Source organism: Culex pipiens, chromosome 1 (assembly GCF_016801865.2).
Source record: "Culex pipiens pallens isolate TS chromosome 1, TS_CPP_V2, whole genome shotgun sequence".
Taxonomy (NCBI): Eukaryota; Metazoa; Arthropoda; class Insecta; order Diptera; family Culicidae; genus Culex; species Culex pipiens.
In genome coordinates, this window is record NC_068937.1 from 78,985,691 (window position 1) to 79,008,041 (window position 22,351).

The window sequence follows — 22,351 nt, forward strand, 5'->3', positions numbered from 1 at the left end:
GAATAATAGCATCATTGGTGCGCTGGAAGTGGGGACGCGAAGTCGTGATTATTCAGGTTAATTTTTTGTGTGCTTTTGTGTCGCTATTCGTTTGGGGTGAGTGATTGTGATAATCGAATAATAGCATCATTGGTGCGCTGGAAGTGGGGACGCGAAGTCGTGATTATTCAGGTTATTTTTTTTTTGTGTGCTGGTAATCGAATAATAGCATCATTGGTGCGCTGGAAGTGGGGACGCGAAGTCGTGATTATTCAGGTTAATTTTTTGTGTGCTTTTGTGTCGCTATTCGTTTGGGGTGAGTGATTGTGGTAATCGAATAATAGCATCATTGGTGCGCTGGAAGTGGGGACGCGAAGTCGTGATTATTCAGGTTAATGTTTTGTGTGCTTTTGTGTCGCTATTCGTTTGGGGTGAGTGATTGTGGTAATCGAATAATAGCATCATTGGTGCGCTGGAAGTGGGGACGCGAAGTCGTGATTATTCAGGTTATTTTTTGTGTGTGCTGGTAATCGAATAATAGCATCATTGGTGCGCTGGAAGTGGGGACGCGAAGTCGTGATTATTCAGGTTAATTTTTTGTGTGCTTTTGTGTCGCTATTCGTTTAGGGTGAGTGATTGTGGTAATCGAATAATAGCATCATTGGTGCGCTGGAAGTGGGGACGCGAAGTCGTGATTATTCAGGTTATTTTTTTTGTGTGCTGGTAATCGAATAATAGCATCATTGGTGCGCTGGAAGTGGGGACACGAAGTCGTGATTATACGGGTTATTTTTTTTTGTGTGCTGGTAATCGAATAATAGCATCATTGGTGCGCTGGAAGTGGGGACGCGAAGTCGTGATTATTCAGGTTAATTTTTTGTGTGCTTTTGTGTCGCTATTCGTTTGGGGTGAGTGATTGTGGTAATCGAATAATAGCATCATTGGTGCGCTGGAAGTGGGGACGCGAAGTCGTGATTATACGGGTTATTTTTTTTGTGTGCTGGTAATCGAATAATAGCATCATTGGTGCGCTGGAAGTGGGGACGCGAAGTCGTGATTATTCAGGTTAATTTTTTGTGTGCTTTTGTGTCGCTATTCGTTTGGGGTGAGTGATTGTGGTAATCGAATAATAGCATCATTGGTGCGCTGGAAGTGGGGACGCGAAGTCGTGATTATTCAGGTTAATTTGTTGTGTCGCTATTCGTTTGGGGTGAGTGATTGTGGTAATCGAATAATAGCATCATTGGTGCGCTGGAAGTGGGGACGCGAAGTCGTGATTATTCAGGTTATTTTTTTTTGTGTGCTGGTAATCGAATAATAGCATCATTGGTGCGCTGGAAGTGGGGACGCCAAGTCGTGATTATTCAGGTTAATTTTTTGTGTGCTTTTTTTTGTGTGCTTTTGTGTCGCTATTCGTTTGGGGTGAGTGATTGTGGTAATCGAATAATAGCATCATTGGTGCGCTGGAAGTGGGGACGCGAAGTCGTGATTATTCAGGTTATTTTTTTTGTGTGCTGGTAATCGAATAATAGCATCATTGGTGCGCTGGAAGTGGGGACGCCAAGTCGTGATTATTCAGGTTAATTTTTTGTGTGCTTTTTTTTGTGTGCTTTTGTGTCGCTATTCGTTTGGGGTGAGTGATTGTGGTAATCGAATAATAGCATCATTGGTGCGCTGAAAGTGGGGACGCGAAGTCGTGATTATTCAGGTTAATTTTTTGTGTGCTTTTGTGTCGCTATTCGTTTGGGGTGAGTGATTGTGGTAATCGAATAATAGCATGCCTTACTGAATTATTTGTGTCTTGAGCGTAATTTTCGTTGAGTAATTGGTGTTTTTTGTGATCTTAATTAATTGTTTCGTGATTTTCAAAGCCCTTCCTATATCATCGTTGATCGGAAGGCACGGCGTCGGGTAAATTGTGTATAATTTTTTCGATTAAGGGTGCACAGCAACGAAGGAAGTTGTTGTCTTCTTATACCAAAATAGTCAAACTTACGGACCCAATCCTGCAATATTGGGACTGTAAAATTAATCAAACTTTGTTGTAAATTACTTTGTGGGCCGTATTTTAGGGGATGAATAAAAAAATATTTCGATAGTACCCGTAGTTTTGAAGATAATAAAATGTCTGTTACAAAAATCTGGGTGCAAAAGCTCTGGTTGATGTGCACCGTTAAGGTTTTATTTTTTATGGTGCCATTTCTATATAATGATCGAAAGACGCACTGACATTTTGGAATAATTAATAGTGGAGTGAAATAATTGTGAGTGAGTGATTTTGTGTGTTAACCAGAAAGACCTTCCCATAGCATCGTTGCTCGGAAGGCTCGCCGACGGGTCTGTTATGAAAGTCCTCCCCATAGCATCGTAGCTCGGGAGGCATCGAAAAGCCAATACCTTATCCTACTAACCCAAAAAAATATTAATCACGTGATGCTTGAAGGAGATGCTGTGGATTCAACGGTCTCAAGCGGTATCAACAAGTATATAGCGAAAAACTGTGTGCTTGATGAGTCTGCAACTTCAACTATCGGACTAACATTCCTCCCTTTCGTTGAACTGCAGGCTTCTTGGGAGGGCGCCGGTATTGACTAATAAAGCAGGGATCTTCAGAGGTTAAACAGTGAACGGATGGTTGGCTCCCACTAATCATTTTTGATTCATTGTTTAACTTCAGCTGATCTGTCAATAACGGAGTAGCAGCTCATTGGCAGTCAACCATGCTCATGCTCATTAAAGAAAAGCCTCCAGCTGTTGGGATCGGCGGAGATTTTTTTTTTTTTAATTTATATTTATTCAGATTTTTTTCTTCCATGTACATTCATTCAGTTAAAATATTATTGAGTGTCCAATCACAATTGATGACTTTTCACCTCAATTTTAAATACTAGCAACTTTCATTTATTCATGAAATATTGTAGCTTTCGCTATTCAGTGATTTCAAATGTAGGAGGTCCTACATGTACAAAAGGGAAAAGGGATACCTTAAAACTAACTTATAAACTATAAAAAGAGCGGATCAATGCAGCTGAAGACTGCAATGATTTTTGTCGAAATGCATCAATTATCTTATTGGACATAACATCCAAAGTGTCAACTTCGGCTAATTGATGAAGTTCACTGGTGCTGAACCAGGGAGGAAGTTTCAGAATCATTTTCAGAATTTTGTTCTGAATCCTCTGAAGTTTTTTCTTCCTGGTTAAGCAACAGCTTGTCCAGATCGGCACAGCATAAAGCATGGCAGGTCTGAAAATTTGTTTATAAATTAACAGTTTATTCTTGAGACAAAGTCTAGAATTCCTGTTTATAAGTGGATACAAACATTTAATATATTTGTTACATTTAACCTGGATACTTTCAATGTGATCCTTGTAAGTAAGGTTTTTGTCAAAAGCAAGTCCAAGATATTTCACTTGATCCTCCCACTTTAAATTTACCTCATTCATCTTTATAATGTGATGACTTTTTGGTTTAAGAAAATCAGCCCTTGGTTTGTGAGGGAAAATAATAAGTTGAGTTTTTGCAGCATTTGGAGTAATTTTCCATTCTTTCAAATAAGAATTGAAAATATCCAAGCTTTTTTGTAATCTTCTTGTGATGACACTACCTTTGGCGGAGATGCTTGAATCATCAGCAAAAAGTGATTTCTGACATCCTGGGGGCAAATCAGGCAAGTCAGAAGTAAAAATATTGTATAAAATTGGACCCAAAATGCTTCCTTGAGGGACGCCGGCACGTACAGGTAGTTGATCAGATTTGCTGTTCTGATAACATACCTGCAGAGTACGATCCGTCAAATAATTTTGAATAATTTTCACGATATAAATCGGAAAATTAAACCTTTTCAATTTCGCAATCAAACCTTTATGCCTTTATGTCAAATGCTTTTTCTATGTCTAGAAGAGCAGCGCCAGTAGAATAGCCCTCAGATTTGTTGCTTCGAATCAAATTTGAAACTCTCTGCTATGGCAACACTGGCCATAGCGAGACGCCGCACCAACACTTTCAACGTTGTGCGGTTGGTACACCTTGCGAGGTGCGAGCTTTGTCTAAAGCGAGCAACGGAAACAGCAAGACACGTTTTGTAATCGCTCATCTTAAAAAATAGTTTTTAGACTTAAATAAAGTTTCTAATGTTAGTCGTAATTCGCGTACGTTATTTGCGAAAGACATAACATTGTTTGGCGACGAGGATTAGTTTCGGTTCGAAGTAGTTTCGCGTCGTTTTTCGGGTTTTCGCGTTCGAGCGGGGTTTCTAACCTCAAAATGCCCCCGAAAGTGACGCCGAAAAAGGACGGGCCGCAGCAGCAGCCGGATCTCACGGCGATTCTGGCGCAGCTCACCGCCTACTTGGAGAACCAGTCCAAAACCCAGGAGGCTCTCCTCGAGCAGCTCTCCAAGCCGAAGGACAACGAGTTCCTGATGGAAACACTTTCCAACACCATTCCGGAATTTGTTTACGACCCCCAAGGCGGACTGGTCTTCGACAAGTGGTACTCCCGGCACGAGGAGGCCTTCAACAAGGGCGGGGAGAAGCTGGAGGAAGCGGACAAAGTGCGGCTGCTCGTGCGGAAGCTGTCCTCGGTGGATCACGACCGCTACGTGAACTACATCCTACCGGAGAACCCACCGGACAGATCGTTCCAGGACACGGTGGACACGCTGAAGGAGATGTTCGGGCACCAAACGTCCGTGTTCTTCCGGCGCTACCAGTGTCTGCAGACGACCAAGCGGAATGCGGAGGATTTCGTCACGTACGCCAGTACCGTCAACCGAGCGTGCGAGGATTTCAACATCCGGACGATCACCTCCGACCAGTTCAAGTGCCTGGTTTTTGTCGCTGGTCTGCAGTCGGAGCGGTACAAGGACATCCGGACCCGGTTGCTGGCGAAGATGGAAGGCGAGACGGCGGAGCACCCGATGACTCTCAAGAAGCTGTTATTGGAGTGCCAGCATTTGGACAACCTCAAACACGACACTGCTGTTATTGAGGGTCCGAAGCCGGCCGTCAAAGCGGTCCAGCAGGATCGCAGCGGCTTTCGCGAGTCGGGCAAACCGGAACGGAAGTTCGACAACAGGAATCCGGCCAAGGCAACCCCACGACGTCCGTGCTGGCAGTGCGGGCAGATGCACTTTGTTGCAGACTGCTCGTACACGAAACACACCTGCAAGACGTGCGGCAAAGTGGGACACAAGGAAGGATACTGTGCTTGCTGCTCCAAACCCTCCGGTTCCGGAGAAGGTGCATCACACACAGCACCCGGAGGCGGCAAGAAGAAGCACAAAAAGAAGCGGGCCGACGGCGGGGGACACTCAAACGGAGTGTATGCTGTCAACAAGGAAGGTGTCGTCGGACGGCGCAAGTTCGTGGAAGTTCTGATCAACAACGAACCGATCGAACTCCAGCTCGACTGCGGATCGGACTACACCATCATCTCGACGGATTCACTTCCCCTGCTCGGCAACCCAGAAACCATTCCGACGGAACTGCGGGTGGCCACAGCCTCAGGCAAACCCCTTCCGCTGGAATTGGAGTTCGAGTGTGACGTCACGTTCCGCGGGACCACCAAGCGTTCCGTGTGCTACGTCACTCCTGTGCGCGGTTTCAAGGTTCTTGGGAGCGACCTGATGGAAGCATTCGGGCTGTACGACATTCCGATCAACGACTTCTGCAAGCAACTCACAACTGCGGAGGACTCGTTGGCGTGTGGTGTCGCGCTGAAGGCGAAATTTCCGACGGTGTTCCAGGAAGGACTCGGACGGTGCACGAAAACGAAGATCCAGCTGTTCCTGATCGACGGGGCGAAGCCGGTCTTCAAGCCTAAGCGGCCAGTGCCGTTCCACTCGCAGCGGCTGGTCGAGAAGGAGCTCAACCGATTGCAGAACATGGGAGTGCTGGAGCCGGTCGACTACTCGGACTGGGCGGCACCCATCGTGGCAGTTCGGAAGGCGCAGCGCGACGCAGACGGAGATCCGGTGGTCCGCATTTGCGCGGATTACTCGACCGGGTTGAACGCTGTGCTGGAGGCGAACAAGTACCCTCTTCCTACCCCAGACGACATCTTCGCAAAGCTGGCTGGCAGCAAGTTCTTCAGCGTGATTGACCTGTCGGACGCTTATCTGCAGATGGAGGTAGAGGAGGAGTCGCAGAAGCTGTTGACTATGAACACACACAAGGGGCTGTTCAAGGTCAAGCGTCTGCCGCCGGGAGTGAAACCCGCTCCTGGAGCCTTCCAGAAGGTCGTTGACAACATGCTCGCCGGCCAGGAAGGAGCGGCGTCGTTCCTCGACGACGTGCTGGTGTTCGGCCGAACGCGCGCTGAGCACGACCGGAACTTGGAGCAAACACTGCAGCGGATCCAAGATTTCGGTTTCCGGCTCAAGATCGAGAAGTGCAAGTTCTACATGACGGAGGTGAAGTACCTGGGCCACATCATCAACCAAAACGGAATCCGCACCGACCCGGGGAAAGTGTCTGCCATCTCGCAGATGCCACCGCCGAAGAACCTCACCGAGCTGCGTTCGTTCTTGGGCGCGGTCAACTACTACGCGAAGTTCATCAAGGAGATGCACCAGCTGCGTAGGCCACTCGATCTGCTGCTGAAGAAGGACGCAAAGTGGGCCTGGTCGGACGACTGCCAACGATCGTTCGAGCGCTTCAAGGAGCTGCTCAAGTCTGACCTGATGCTGACCCACTACAACCCGACGCTGGACATTATCGTGGCCGCTGACGCTTCGCAAACCGGAATCGGCGCCACAATCCGACATCGTTTCCCTGACGGTTCGGAGAAGATAATCCAGCACGCCTCAAGATCGTTGACACCGGCGGAGCAAGCGTACGGGCAGATCGACAAGGAAGCTCTGGCGCTCGTCTACGCTGTCACGAAGTTTCACCGGATGCTGCTGGGACGACGATTCGTTCTGGAGACAGACCACCAGCCTCTGCTCCTTTGTTTATTGTCAGGATCAACAGGCTCCATTGTGCCCCAATGATCTCCTTAATCTAGTGTACACAAATCTAAAACTAATTAATCGCTACACATAAAATTGAACCTAGCTTCTAAAATGAGTGAAAAACCTATGCTTCAGGGCGTCACGGGACAAACTAAAATCAAAATGGGACGAAACACGATTGAAGACTCGTAGAATACCGGAGAAAGCGCCGTACATGCAGTAATTGGTGCGATGGAACGGGAGACGAATCAGGGTAGAGTCGCGTAGGGGTCGGCTTGGCACGTGAAGGTTTATACGTTGCAAAAGAGCGGGGCAATCCAGCCTAGAGGCTAAACAATCGGCAACTACAAGGGCTCGAGCGACGTTCCTACGGACTTCGAGATTGTCGAGATGAATCAATCGACACCGACTTTCATAGCTGGGTAGACGGAAAGGATCGTTCCAGGGCAGGCGGCGTAAAGCGAACCGGATGAACCTGCGTTGCACGTCTTCGATCCTTTTCACACCGTTCTGGTAATAGGGGCTCCAAACGGCGGAGCTGTATTCCAGAGTGGAACGAACGAGCGAACAAAACAGAGCTTTCAGGCAGTATATGTCGGTAAAACGCTTCGTGGTGCGGAAAATGAAACCCAATTGTCTTGAAGCCTTGTCAACAATCGAAGAGACATGGTGCTTAAATGTCATTTCCGAATCTAGAAGGACGCCGAGGTCCTTCACGCAACTTTCCCTCGGGACAACTTCATTCTGCAAGCGATAGTCGAAGGTTATCGGCTTTTTCTTGCGAGAGAAAGAAATGACGCAACATTTCTTCGGGTTCAGGACCATTCTGTTGGTATGACACCACGTAGCGAAGCTAGTCAAGGCAGTTTGGAGAAGTTGGGCATCAGCGATGGAGTTGATACGGAGGAACAACTTCAGATCATCGGCGTAAGACAGACACAGCGAGGGGAGAGCCAAACTGCTATCGTTAAAATACAGCAAAAAAACCAGCGGACCAAGATGACTTCCTTGGGCGATGCCCGACCATGCTTGAAACCAGAACGAGAGCAGATCACCAATTTTTACGCAAAGGGACCGACCAGTAAGATATGAGCTAAACCACCTCAGAAGGCTCCCACTGAACCCCATCCTCTCCAGCTTAGCGACGGCGATGTTATGATCCAGTTTATCAAAGGCGGCGGACAGATCGGTGTAGATGGCGTCGGTTTGAAGGCCTTTTGACATGCCATCGAGGATGTAAGAAGTAAAATCCAGCAGGTTAGTGGTCGTTGAGCGTCCAGGCAGAAATCCGTGCTGAGTATCGACGATCAGACTCTTGCAGTGGGACGATATCGGGTCTAATACTACCAGCTCGAACAACTTCGACGTTGCACAAAGTGCCGAGATGCCACGGTAATTGTCAACGTTCCTCTTGTCGCCCTTCTTATGCACCGGAAACATGTAGGCGATTTTCCAAAGCGCAGGGAAGATTCCGCTTGACAAGGACAGGTTGAACAGGTGTCGGAGAGGATAAATCAGACCCGCGATGCATTTTTTTAGCATGATTGATGGAATGCCATCAGGACCGGCTGAACAGGATGATTTTAACTTCGAAGTGGCTCTGGTGAGACAAGAGTCATCGACGGATATGATGTTAAGAGACTGTCCGTTCAGCGGAACGTTGTTAGCTGCCGCAGAAACCTGGGAAGGAGTAGTGGCCTCATTAACAAACGCCCTAGAGAACTTAAGCGCAAACAGATGGCATATGTCTTCCTGCGACGAGGCGAGCTCTCCTTCAAATGACATCGAGGACGGAAGTCCTTGCTCTTTCCGCTGCTCATTGATGTGTTTCCAAAAACCTTTGGGATACTTTTTCAGCTTACGTTCGGTCTGGCGTAGATGATTGGTCAGGCAATGGCGGCTCAGGGATTTGTACGTTCGATTCAGGCGACGGTAGTAATCGCGGAGGGGAAGAGAATAATTCCTAGAGAATTGCTTGAGGACCGATTTTTTTGCTGTCTTCAGCCGTCGTAATTCGGGAGTCATCCACGGAATGCGTATGTCCGTAGGAATGTTCTTTTTTGGGACATGTCGATCGATGATGTATCCGAACACGTTGGAAAAGGTCTGGACTGCGGCGTCGACGTCCCTGCTGTCCAGTATGCTGTTCCAATCTATGCTCAACAGCTGTTCAACCGCACTGTCGATGTCGGCTTTACGAAAATCGTAGCGGACAGAGAGGGGGGTGGGAATAAAAACGGTTTCCTGTTTTTCTGTGAGCACGAGAAGCAGAGGGTGATGATGTAGAACATGCTTAACCAGGGGGGCCGGTGCAACCGAGAAACGTGGGGCGGTGTCGTGTCCGGCAATGAAGCAGAGATCGAGTACGTTTCCGCTAGCGTTCGGGGAGCCATTTATTTGCCGCATCAGTGCAGTACTGTAAGTGTCCAGTAAACCCGTAGCAGTGAGCGAGAACGAGGAAAGCTCGCGATCGGGCACCATAAATCCATCCCTAAGATGGCGCCATTTCAGGTCGGGAAGATTGAAATCCCCCAAGATTACCACCTCATCTTGCGGATCAGCGAGCGACAGGACATGCAACACAGAAAGCTGGTGAGACTCGAACAACATTGCATCCCGAGTCCGATCGGGAGGTATATAGATCGTACAAAGGTACAGTTTACGGTCCTCTAGCTTGATGGCGATCCAGACTTGTTCCACGTTCTTCCACTGAGTATTTTCTATAGAACAAGCGTGTAAACCTTTACGAACCGCAATTGCAACGCCTCCGCCATGGGATTTGAGGCTGTTCTGCGGCCCGCGGTGACACCAGAAGACTTCATAGGAGGGACCGAAAACTTGAGAAGCAAGAGTGTTATTATTCAGCCATGTTTCCGTGAGGGCGATGATATCGTACGGAGCGCCGCAAGAGGCGGTGTAATATTCCTCGACAGTAGTGTTTAAACCGCCGACGTTCTGATAGTAAATGGTGAAATCGATCGAACTTGTATTGCGGCTTGAAACGGCGGGCGGCGAAGTGGTAACGGCTTGTGGCGCGACGTACTCCATGGCAGGTGACGAAATATTCCCAAAGCCAGGGGCGGCCAGCGACACGTGAGCTGGCAACAGGGAGTTTTTGACTTCAGCTGTTGGTGCGGTAGCGCTGGAAGGCGAGAAAAACTCAGCGGCGGGCATTTCTTGGCGACGGAAGTACTTGCCTGAGGTTGGGTTTTGGAAGACCCCGTCTCCGACCCCGATCACAGGACCAGAACGACTTTTGCAGGAACGGGGCGGGCGATGGCAACCAGGTGACGGCTCGACTGTGACGGGGGGATAAGGGGCTTCCATGATACTGCGGCTCAGGCGTTCCGGTTCCGGGCAACTTGAAACAGCGGGCGGCGGGGACGTAACGGCTTGCGGCGCAAGGTACCCGACGGTTGGTAGCGCAGGGTTACCAAATCCAGCGACGATCGACGGAATCGAGTACGGAAAGGTGTCGACGGCTCGCAGTGCCAGGTACTCTGCGGCTGGTAGCGCTGGATTCCCAAAGCCAGTGGTAGCCAGCGGTAGCAAGTTCTGGAATCTGGTGGCGGTTTGCGAAACGGGCGACGCGGACACGTGAGCGGGCAACAGGAAGCTGTTAACTTCGGCAGTTGGTGCGGTAGCGCTGGAAGGTGAGAAAAACTCAGCGGCGGGCATTTCTGGGCAACGGAAGTACTTGCCTGAGGTTGGGTTTTGGAAGACCCCGTCTCCGACCCCGATCACAGGACCAGAACGACTTTTGCAGGAACGTGGCGGGCGATGGCAACCAGGTGACGGCTCGACTGTGACGGGGGGATAAGGGGCTTCCATGATACTGCGGCTCAGGCGTTCCGGTTCCGGGCAACTTGAAACAGCGGGCGGCGGGGACGTAACGGCTTGCGGCGCAAGGTACCCGACGGTTGGTAGCGCAGGGTTACCAAATCCAGCGACGATCGACGGAATCGAGTACGGAAAGGTGTCGACGGCTCGCAGTGCCAGGTACTCTGCGGCTGGTAGCGCTGGATTCCCAAAGCCAGTGGTAGCCAGCGGTAGCAAGTTCTGGAATCTGGTGGCGGTTTGCGTAACGGGCGACGCGGACACGTGAGCGGGCAACAGGAAGCTGTTAACTTCGGCAGTTGGTGCGGTAGCGCTGGAAGGTGAGAAAAACTCAGCGGCGGGCATTTCTGGGCAACGGAAGTACTTGCCTGAGGTTGGGTTTTGGAAGACCCCGTCTCCGACCCCGATCACAGGACGAGAACGACTTTTGCAGGAACGTGGCGGGCGATGGCAACCAGGTGACGGCTCGACTGTGACGGGGGGATAAGGGGCTTCCATGATACTGCGGCTCAGGCGTTCCGGTTCCGGGCAACTTGAAACAGCGGGCGGCGGGGACGTAACGGCTTGCGGCGCAAGGTACCCGACGGTTGGTAGCGCAGGGTTACCAAATCCAGCGACGATCGACGGAATCGAGTACGGGAAGGTGTCGACGGCTCGCAGTGCCAGGTACTCTGCGGCTGGTAGCGCTGGATTCCCAAAGCCAGTGGTAGCCAGCGGTAGCAAGTTCTGGAATCTGGTGGCGGTTTGCGAAACGGGCGACGCGGACACGTGAGCGGGCAACAGGAAGCTGTTAACTTCGGCAGTTGGTGCGGTAGCGCTGGAAGGTGAGAAAAACTCAGCGGCGGGCATTTCTGGGCAACGGAAGTACTTGCCTGAGGTTGGGTTTTGGAAGACCCCGTCTCCGACCCCGATCACAGGACCAGAACGACTTTTGCAGGAACGTGGCGGGCGATGGCAACCAGGTGACGGCTCGACTGTGACGGGGGGATAAGGGGCTTCCATGATACTGCGGCTCAGGCGTTCCGGTTCCAGGCGGCTTGAGACGACGCGTGACTTAATCATGGTATTGCTATGCGATGTGATGGGGGCAGGTGGCAGTTGAATGTTGGACGTTAGTCGGAATGGGTATTGGCTTGCAAGGACGAGGTGCTCATTGGAGAAACGGGCTCCGTACTCATCGGCGTCGAGTTCGGCGGCAGCGTAGGGTTTGGTTGAGGCGTTGTGGTCGGCAGCGATGGGTTTGGTTGCGGTGTTTTGAACGGCGACGTAGGATTTGGTAACGGTAGTGTGGTCAGCGGCAGCGTAGTAGGCGCAGACTGGAGACTTTGGGATGGGTTCACTCCGTCCGCTGGTTCCCAAAAATTTTCGCTGGAACGATCCTCAAACTCGCGAACCACCAAACCTTCAGGCCACGTCGATTGAGAAAGGGCTTTAGCTTTAAGGCTCACGTGCATCCCCACTTTAAACGAAATAAATTTCATTTTGCTTACGTCGCGACCCTTGGCAACTAGGCGAGTCGCAAGGATGTCGGTTGTACGGAGACGGTCGATGGCTAGTTTGACTATTTGATCCTCAGTTACTCTCCGGGAAACCCGAGAGAGGTACAGCCAGAAACGAGGGCCTTCGTTTGCGGCGGCAAACTCGCCGGGTGGAGGACACGTATCGCTGGTAACTTCTGGAGGCGCGTCGGTAGCCTTTCCGGGGACAGGTCTCGGGTTGATATCGAAGAGTCGACGATTTCCGGGAATAACCGAACCGCCCACACCGCGGCCTGCTGACCTCGGAGTTAGCGAGTTCGACGAAATGAACTTGGCGAAGTTCGAGCTCAATTCGGCTCTCAGCTCCGTCACAATCTCGGTCTTGAGTTGCTCAACAATCCGGTTGTGATGGCTCAAGGATAGTTCCTGTCCGGCCTCAAACGCGCACTGGACGGATCGACGATGCCGCAAATCAAGCATGAGATTGGAGCAAGATTTACACAGCCAAAAGATTTGACGGTGCGATATGACGTCCTTCATCGACTCGGACGGAATGCCGCAGCATTGAGGGTGGAAAACCGCGTTGCAGAATCCTTGACAGGAGACATATTCACCGACCAAATCATTAGCGCAGGAGTGACAAATGATGACGTTCTTCGACGTGTCAGCAAGTTGTGCCTCCACACCAGACATGCCGACGATTTTTTTTAATTTACAGAAGAAAAATAGTTGGTGAAAACCCGTGCCGAGTTCACAGAGAATCGAGCCGAGCCAAACGCGATCGTGAGTGCTACAGTAGTATTGCAGAAATACGCTGGTGCTCGTGTAGTCGTCGGGCGCGAATGCAGCTACGGTGGCACAGTGAAGTGTCGCGATGCGTGGTTGAATCTCGCGGCGTGGTGTTTATAAAAACGGTGGTGCCGCGGAATGTAATATTAATTACGCGGAAAAGTTACCGAAATCACGGCGTTCGATAAAAACTTCACTAGCTATCACTGCACTGGACTATTAGTCGACAACGGAGCGCGATCGGGTAAGGCTTACAAAGTGTTTACAGGTAAAAACGACAAAAATTAAAGCGGTAAACAAGTAGTTGATCCACACAGACAGGCGATGAACAAGGCGCATCTTCGGGTCGCACAAGGGAATTCCGACGCACACGTCCAACCGACTGCAACGACTGGGACTCGTTCTGTTGTGCTACAACTTTGGCATCGACTACGTCTCCACGGCGAACTTCGGGTACGCGGATGTACTCTCCAGACTCATCGATTCGGCGGCCAAGCCGGAGGAGGAGTACGTTATCGCCGCTCTGTACCTCGAGGACGACATGTCGGCGGTCTTGGAAGACTCCGTTGGCAACACACCTGTCACTTCCAAGATGATCGCCGCTGCTACCGCCCGGGACAAGGTGCTCAAGAAAGTGGTCCAGTACTTGGAAGGTGAGTGGCCGGCCAGCGCAAGCGAAATCGACAACCTGGACGTGAAGGCGTTCTACCACCGGAAGGAGAGCCTGGCGCTGACTCAGGGCTGCATTCTTTTCGGCCAACGAGTGGTGGTGCCGGAGACCTACCGAAAGCGGATCCTGCAACGCCTGCACCACGGTCACCCGGGGATGGTCCGGATGAAGAGCCTGGCTCGGAGTTTCGTCTACTGGCCGCACATCGACAAGCAAGTGGAGGACACGGTGAAGCAGTGCGCGGACTGTGCTGCAGCTGCCAAATCTCCCCCACACTCTCCACCAGAAGCTTGGCCAACACCAGCGGGACCATGGCAACGCATTCACATTGATTACGCGGGCCGATCGATGGTCTTTACTTTCTCATCATCGTGGACGCTTTCTCGCGATGGCCTGAGATCTACCCGACGACGACCACGACCGCTAGGGCCACGATCCAGTTTCTTCGAAGCACGTTCGCACGCCTTGGCCTGCCGATGGTACTCGTGTCGGACAACGCTGCTCAGTTCACTTGCGACGAGTTTGAGTCCTACTGCAAAGCGAACGGAATCACCCACATCCTCACCGCGCCCTACCATCCGCAATCGAACGGGCAAGCGGAACGCTTTGTGGACACCGTCAAGCGAGGAATGAAGAAAATCAACAAGGGAGAGCCACTGCAGGAGACACTCGACGTGTTTCTGGCAACGTACAGGTCGACGCCGAGCGGAACAACCGAGCAGAAGTCACCAAGTGAACTGCTGTTTGGACGTCAAATGCGCACCACACTCGACCTACTGCGACCACCACCAACACCGGTTGCTGAGATGAAGACGACTGCTGAGAACGACCAGAGACGAGAATTTGCACCTGGCGACTTGGTGTATGCGAAGGTGCACAAGCGTAACGACTGGTACTGGGAGGCAGGAAAGGTCATCGAAAGGCTCGGCTCGGTGAACTACAACGTGTGGTTGGACGGCCAACGTTCGGGGCTGATCCGGTCGCATATCAACCAGCTTCGTCCACGGCACGAGTCAGCGGATTCGCAGGCGCGCGGTCGCGCTGTTAACCTTCCGCTGGACATTCTGCTGGGCGAGTTTGGGTTCGCTAAACCAACAACCGAGGACGTCATGCAAGCAGCTGTGGTGGAACCGGAAGGCGCGAACCAACCAGGAATCACCGAGCAACCTGGCAACAACGATGGACCGGAACCAGCTGTGATCCAACGGCCGATCCGGCGGGCTTCGACGGGAAGTATTCCGCCGAGTTGCGTGCCGACGACGACGATCACCAGGAGTGGACGCGAGGTTCGGCTGCCGCCGAGGTTTGATCACTACGTGATGTCTTAAAGAGGGAGATGCTATGGCAACACTGGCCATAGCGAGACGCCGCACCAACACTTTCAACGTTGTGCGGTTGGTACACCTTGCGAGGTGCGAGCTTTGTCTAAAGCGAGCAACGGAAACAGCAAGACACGTTTTGTAATCGCTCATCTTAAAAATTAGTTTTTAGACTTAAATAAAGTTTCTAATGTTAGTCGTAATTCGCGTACGTTATTTGCGAAAGACATAACACTCTCAACAACTGATGAGTAGTTGAATGCCCAAGGCGAAATCCAAACCCGGGCAGACGGTAATAACAAAATTCATAATATTTCAAAAACAAATCCTGTTAAAATAACAAACAGTGTTATTATTTTAACCTGAAGATCAACTTCAAGAAGAAAAAATAATAACAGTTTCTGATAAAATAACAATATTTGGTATTGAAGTGATATTATATTGAAAATGTTTAATAACACGCCAATAAGAGGAAATGTTATACATTTCAAAAACTCTCCTAATAACAAAATTTGTTATTCGTTCGGTATACTGACTTAGAAATAAAATTACCACAAATCGCACAAATGGAAAAGTTTCTAAGTGTCCATAACACAATCTGTTATTTTTTCTTTTGTTAAATATGTTTAGAACTTGGGATAATTTTGTCTAATTTCGTCGGGGTCAATATTTTGGCCATGAAATGGGGTCCTTAAGCTAAAATTATTCTAAAAAGTTGAAATTTTGGAAGTTGATTTTTTAAATTATTTGATATACCCCCTAAGGGACTTTGCTAAAATTGGCTAGAACTATGGGATAATTTTGACCAATTTCGTCGGGGTCATTATTTTGGCCATGAAATGGGATCCTTAAGCTAAAATATTCTAAAAAGTTGAAATTTTGAAAGTTGATTTTTTTAATTATTTGATATACCCCCTAAGGGATTTTACTAAAATTGGCTAGAACTATGAAATAATTTTGACCAATTTCATCGGGGTCATTATTTCACCATGAAATGGGGTTTCAAGCTAAAATTAATCCGATAAATTAACTTTTGAGAGTTCTTTTTTTTTATTTTGTTATATTCCCTAACGGAATTGATTTATTTATTGAGAATTTTTGAAGTGTGAATAACAAAAACTGTTATTATTTTCACAGAGCCAGGAAGTCGGAGCTGACATTGAAGTTCGAGCTGGAGTGTGACCTCGGAGACTGCATCGGATTCATCTAATTTTCAGCAACTTTTACTTGGAGTCGGAATCTGTGAAGTCGGGTATTTTTGGAGAGCTAAAGTCGTCGTTGACTTCATATCCTGCATCCAGTGTCGGAGTTGTCTTCAAAGTATGGATTCAAAGTCGCTTGGAGGTACCCGACTCTGCAGCCCTGACTAGTACAGAGGAGTTATGGCAACTGCAGGTTTATTTGCAAATTATAAATAAACCAAAACAATAACTTTTTTTGTTATGGAGACATACCAGTGCAATAACATTTTTTGTTATTATGCTGCTCCACCTCTCCGCACAAAATAACAAATCTTGTTATTCCTTCATGATTCCTTCTGTGTTATTGGTTTCCCGGGCGGAAAGTGAGTTGGTAGCGATAACTTCGAACTATCTTGGCTTGTTTATTCGCATCTTGCTGTAAACTCCTCGAGTTATGCCGACTTTTGAAACCGACTGCGTATCATGGAAAGTATATTCCATGATCATACTGCATTATCTACAGTTGATATTGAGCTGTTAGTGGTAGTTTTTTTAGACTTAGCAAAAATTTCGAAAATTTTATTTTTTCCAAAATTTGACCCGAACATCATGAAATGATTATTTTGACTTTATTTCAAATTTATACTGGACTTAGCAAAATTTGCAGTCACTGACAGAATTTTCAATTTCCGACACTTAGAATAATTTTTCATGAGCTGATATTTTAAAATTTGATTTTATTTATGCTGGACTTTGAAATTTTTGCGTATATTTTTAAATTCTTTACTTTTTACTGAAAAAGCATTTTTTTGGGACTTAGAAAATTTTCGGGAGGTTGGAAACATGATAAATTATTTTGATGTTTATTTTTGCTTTGAACCAAAATTTCGGAAAATTCGTCGAAATTACAGGAAATTTTCGTCCGATTTTTGCAAAAACCTCAGTTTGTTCCTAAGATAATGTCCCTAACAAAACGTCTTCATTGAAATTTTGAAATTCGAAAGTCGGTTTTTAATAATTATTGATATACCCCCTACAAAAATCGTTCCGGCACTTAGAAAATTTACGGGATCCGTATCACGACAAGATTTTTGGTAGAATTTATTAGATTTTCAGGACTTTGCGAAATTTTTGCTCTCAGCCAGTTGAAATTTTTCAACATTTTGAAAAATTATTTTGATAAGAAACATTACCAGGCTTTTTGAAATTTTACTTTGGATTTTTGGACTTATGCAATTTTAGGAATATTTTCATAAACTTTTATTTTTAATGGAATGGAATATAGAGACTTTGGATTTTTGGTGATTTGGAAAATTATTGTGACACTTTGGCAATTCAACGCTTTCTCCACAATTTTTTTTAATGAGTTTTTAAAGTAAAATAATTGTTCAACTTTGAAAAATCTTGTTTTGATGTAGGTGCGTATATTCCTGCAATATTACTCATATTTGTGAAGAGGAAGAAAGGGGGGGGGGGGTGTCTGAATTGTGGCGGGGTGCATTAAAAACCAATAAAATTATTTTTGGGATCAAAATCTACTTTATGAACTTGATATGATTTTTGGAAGATTTCAGTTGTTTGCTACTATAAACTCAACTTGATGTGGCATTGTTGGTCAAATAAACTCAACAAGATTTTTCGCAGATACGCCTCGAACAATTTATGTTCGTGGCCATGTTCGGTTATCTCTTAACCATACCCTGGGGTGAACTTGACTTGTTCGTGTTTTTACGAACATGGGTAGATTTTTCCAAGATGCAACTTTCTGCCCGGGTTGTTATTGCAATAACAACATAATAACAGTTTAAGTTATTCTTCGAACAAATCTTTGTTATTGATTTTTGTTATTTTAACAACTAATCCGATCATCCCAATAACATATTTCGATCTTCTCACAATATCAAAAACTGACCTTTCCAAGTTATTTCCGTCTGCTCGGGAATAGCACTCGGTTTGAGCACTCTCAAACTGCTGAGCAAGTTTTTGAGCTTTTTCTCCATTAGTTAATAGAATATTATCACCATCTTTTAAAGAAGGGATTGGTTTTTGAGGTTTCTTAAGAACTTTTGAAAGTTTCCAAAAAGGTTTGGAATAAGGTTTAATTTGTTCGACATCTCTTGCGAACTTTTCATTTCGCAGGAGAGCAATTCTCTACGAAATCGGTCTTTTTTCTTCAATTTTAATTTTTGTATTTTTTAATCCGACTGAAACTTTTTTGGTGCCTTCGGTATGCCCAAAGAAGCCATTTTGCATCATTAGTTTGTCCATAAAATTTTCCATGCAAATTTGGCAGCTGTCCATACAAAAATGATGTATGAAAATTCAAAAATCTGTATCTTTTGAAGGAATTTTTGGATCGATTTGGTGTCTTCGGCAAAGTTGTAGGTATGGATACAGACTACACTGAAAAAAAATTATACACTGTAAAAAAAAATTTGTGATTTTTTTATTTAACTTTTTATCACTAAAACTTGATTTGCAAAAAAACACTATTTTTATTTTTTTTTATTTTTTGATATATTTTAGAGGACATAAAATGCCAACTTTTCAGAAATTTCCAGGTTGTGCAAAAAATCTTTGACCGAGTTATGAATTTTTTAATCAATACTGATTTTTTTAAAAAAATCGAAATATTGGTCGCAAAAAATTTTGAACTTCATTTTTTTCATTTTTGCCGTGTCCGGTTCGCGTCTTTTTGCGTCTTCAAATTTTGTACTTTTCAATGTGTATTTGGTGCGATATGGATTGTTTTTCGGGTTTATTTTGTTCGGCTACCCCCGGGCAGTTGTTGTGTGACGGGGTTTTGTGAAATTTCCGTACGTGGAGGCTGAAATATGTTGATTTTGTGACGAATAATTTCGACATTTTTTCCAATCCGGTGGCGTCTTCGCTTCGTTACGGGCAGTTGAGTGTGTTGGTGCGCAGAGATGAACTTTGTCGTGTCGGAAACAGAGAGAACTGAGAAATCGCTTTGTTCATTCCATGGCCGTTAATGTATTGGTGCAACAAGTGGAGTGCGTGAGTGAAGGTTCTCTAGCAATGGAAGATGGCAGCTTTGTGGGGTGATGTTGAGGTGATCGCAAATTGAGCTCCCGGTGAGTTTGTTCCTGCATTTACATGAGAGTGAGAGCGTGTGCAGAAGAGAGAGAGAGAGTCTGTGTGCTTCAGTGGAGTGGCATTGCTAGTGTGTGTATCGTTGTCATCATCATCGTCATCTTTTTTGGCAGAGTGTGGCTGGTAGACCGAGAAAGTCGGTGTGTTGGCGTGTCTGCTGCAAATATTCTCGGTGAGTTCGCTCCATGTTGAGCACACACAGGTATCCGATACCCAACGCTCAGAGACGCAAATGTGTGGGTTTCGTTGAAAGTAGGGATTGAGCTTTTAGAGATCGGTGTTGCCTGCTCAGATTTTTTTTTTTTTCTTTCCGTTCAATCGTTTTCGTCTGGAAGCAAAACGGTTACCACGAATGGCTAAGCTCGATTTTTATTATATTTATTTAAAAATTGTTAAATATGCTGATTAAGCCCATTACCCTAAAAAGATAAAAGTTTAACTAAGAATGTATTTTGAATCGGTCGTTGTAAATTACCTTCTAATTCTTACATTTAAATAAAACAAAAAATAAATCATAAATTTTCACTCCGCATCACTGTAAAAGTTTAAAATTATGATTCCAATAATGCGTTAAATCATTTTTATCCTCGAATTTCGTTTAAACACATAATAATTTAAATGAAAATTTTAACTTATCTTTACTCTTACAGTCGATAGCTTGAGTTTAATAGCAGATATGTTAAAACTATGTTTAATCAGCATTGCCTTTTCCGGAGAAAATTATTGGTTTAGTAATACAACAGTCAATTTATTCATGCACGGCTTCGTCGCGTTGTGTCTGCCGTGGCTTTAAAAAGAATATCTATAAATCATGCATCTTTTACACTGTACAATTTGTACTGTTTAATAATTAAAACAAACTAACTCTACTTGATTCGCCCGTAATACCTTTCGAGGTATATCCTAGGGTTCTACCTCTCCTACTAACATTGAGTCCAAAACCACCCTACAAACATCTATACCACTAAGGTGACGTAGGGATCCTTACGCACTTTAGATAGGTGTTTACTAACATTTCTTCCGCTACCCAAAGGATAGCTTGGACCCGGCGAGGACCCCCTTATGCCCTGGGCTGTATTACACACTCATCAAAAGATGAAGACATGGTATCTCCCGTGTTGGATTATTGTTCCGGATGAGGGTCTAACACAACCACACCAAACAGTGGGATAAGCGTTGTGGAGCCATCCGTGGATAGGGCGTCCTAAAATGCTAATGCTAATGCTAATGTTTGCACACTTTTGGAAAAAAATATTTTTGAAAAGCTGAGAAAATTCTCTGTATTTTGCTTCTTAGGACTTTGTTGATACGACCTTTAGTTGCTGAGATATTGCAATGCAAAGGTTTAAAAACAGGAAAATTGATGTTTTCTAAGTCTCACCCAAACAACCCACCATTTTTCAATGTCGATATCTCAGCAAGTAATGGTCCGGTTTTCAATGTTAATATATGAAACATTTGTGAAATTTTCCGATCTTTTCGAGAACAATATTTTCAAAATTTTCAAATCAAGACTAACATTTCAAAAGGGCCAAACATTCAATATTACGCCATTGCTATAAAAATCAGATTCTCGAACAATGTACGTTTTTTACTGTATTTACGTATTTTTGTAAAATTGTGTAGTACTTGAGTACAAAACTCTTCAGATTATTTAAGAAAAATGTATCTTATACTTGATGAAACATTTTGCAACTAGAAACTCTGGGGGGTAGTCACGATAACAGTTGAATTCTAGATCAATGTTTGAATTTTGCTGTATTTTACGAATTTTTGTAATATTTTGTAGTATTTGAATACAAAACTCTTCAAACTGCGTTTGAAATATGTTTCCAACGCTTGATGAAACATTATGCAACCAAAAACTTCCGGGGTCATTGTGTGTGTGTGTGTGTGTGTGTGTGTGTGTGTGTGTGTGTGTGTGTGTGTTTTTTTTTTTTTTTTTTTTTTTTTTTACAAGGTCGGAATCTGCTATCAGACACCTGAGAATTCATTTCTCAGGTAGTGTGGGGTTGGGAAAACCAAAAGAGTTTTCCCGACCCACTAAACCAGTCCTTGAACGCCGTGCCCTTTTCCCCCCGGGACCACCTTTCGGTATAACTTCGGGGGGAGGCGTTGCATTTTCTGCACTAGTCTACTTACAGGATCCATGCCGGGTGCTAGAACCATTTCCTGTTCTACATACATATGAGTCCATGCGAGGGTTTAACCGCGCCCAAGAATCGCGTTGCTTTTGATCGGTTAGTCATATGCAGCCCTCTCCTTGGACCATCGAGACGTGTACCGATTTGGTAGAGCCAACCGTCATAACGTGCTCTCCTTCACAGCCACACTCGTGGGTTCTCAACTCCTGTGACCATCGAGACGTGTACCGATTTGGTAGAGCCGACCATCATAACGTGCTCTCCTTCACAGCCACACTCGTGGGTTTTCGACTAGGCTTCTAGTCGTTCCTCCTCTGGTCGTCTCTCCATTTCCGCTGGAGAGCCGAAGTGATCTGCGTCACCGCTCCGACGACCGCATTCCACTTGGCGATGTCGCTGCACATTCTTCGCACCACATTATCCGGGCTGGTGTCTGCTCCGATAATGGCCAGCATTTCGCTTCGCGCTGCCTCGAAGCGAGGGCAGCTGAACACCACGTGCTCCGGTGTTTCCTCGCAATCGACGCAGTCCGGACAGAGAGGAGACTCTGCATGTCCGAACCTGTGCAGGTACTTCCTGAAGCAGCCATGGCCCGACAGGAACTGTGTGAGGTGGAAGGTGACCTCTCCATGCCTTCTGCTCACCCACGTGGATACGGACGGGATAAGCCGATGCGTCCATCTGCCTTTCTCCGTGGTGTCCCACTCACGTTGCCACCTTGCCAGCGATTCGGCTTTCGCAGCTTCCCGGATACCTCTCGTGCCTCTCCGGGTGTAGCGCACGGTGTCCTCCTCCAGTGTGATGCCGATGGGGATCATTCCGGCTATAACGCCAACCGCTTCCGACGAAATGGTCCTGTACGCGCTTGCAACCCGCATGGCCATCA

At 46.6% G+C, this 22,351-nt stretch overlaps 3 protein-coding genes across 3 annotated transcripts; 2 read left to right on the forward strand and 1 right to left on the reverse strand.

Moving 5' to 3' along the window:
* Positions 1-4,245: 4,245 nt before the first annotated feature.
* Positions 4,246-6,972, forward strand: LOC120427704 (uncharacterized protein K02A2.6-like). The gene has a single exon (XM_039592601.1). It carries the CDS (start codon positions 4,246-4,248, stop codon positions 6,970-6,972), a length of 2,727 nt encoding a protein of 908 aa, XP_039448535.1.
* Positions 6,973-11,882: 4,910 nt separating this feature from the next.
* On the reverse strand, positions 11,883-12,941 carry LOC120427705 (uncharacterized). Its single transcript, XM_039592603.1, has one exon. It carries the CDS (start codon positions 12,939-12,941, stop codon positions 11,883-11,885), a length of 1,059 nt encoding a protein of 352 aa, XP_039448537.1.
* A 149-nt stretch (positions 12,942-13,090) lies between these two features.
* LOC120427706 (uncharacterized protein K02A2.6-like) lies at positions 13,091-15,035 on the forward strand. The gene is made up of 3 exons (XM_039592604.1): positions 13,091-13,177; positions 13,393-14,058; positions 14,106-15,035. The coding sequence occupies exons 1-3, from the start codon at positions 13,091-13,093 to the stop codon at positions 15,033-15,035; spliced, it is 1,683 nt and encodes a 560-aa protein (XP_039448538.1).
* Positions 15,036-22,351: the final 7,316 nt, after the last annotated feature.

Coding starts and splice junctions, on each gene's coding strand:
- LOC120427704 (XM_039592601.1), top strand. CDS start 4,246: ATGCCCCCGAAAGTGACGCCGAAAAAGGACGGGCCGCAGCAGCAGCCG.
- LOC120427706 (XM_039592604.1), top strand. CDS start 13,091: ATGCAGCTACGGTGGCACAGTGAAGTGTCGCGATGCGTGGTTGAATCT. Junction 13,178..13,392: donor AAACGGTGGTGCCGCGGAAT/GTAATATTAATT, acceptor GGGTCGCACAAG/GGAATTCCGACGCACACGTC. Junction 14,059..14,105: donor ATTACGCGGGCCGATCGATG/GTCTTTACTTTC, acceptor CGATGGCCTGAG/ATCTACCCGACGACGACCAC.
- LOC120427705 (XM_039592603.1), bottom strand. CDS start 12,941: ATGTCTGGTGTGGAGGCACAACTTGCTGACACGTCGAAGAACGTCATC.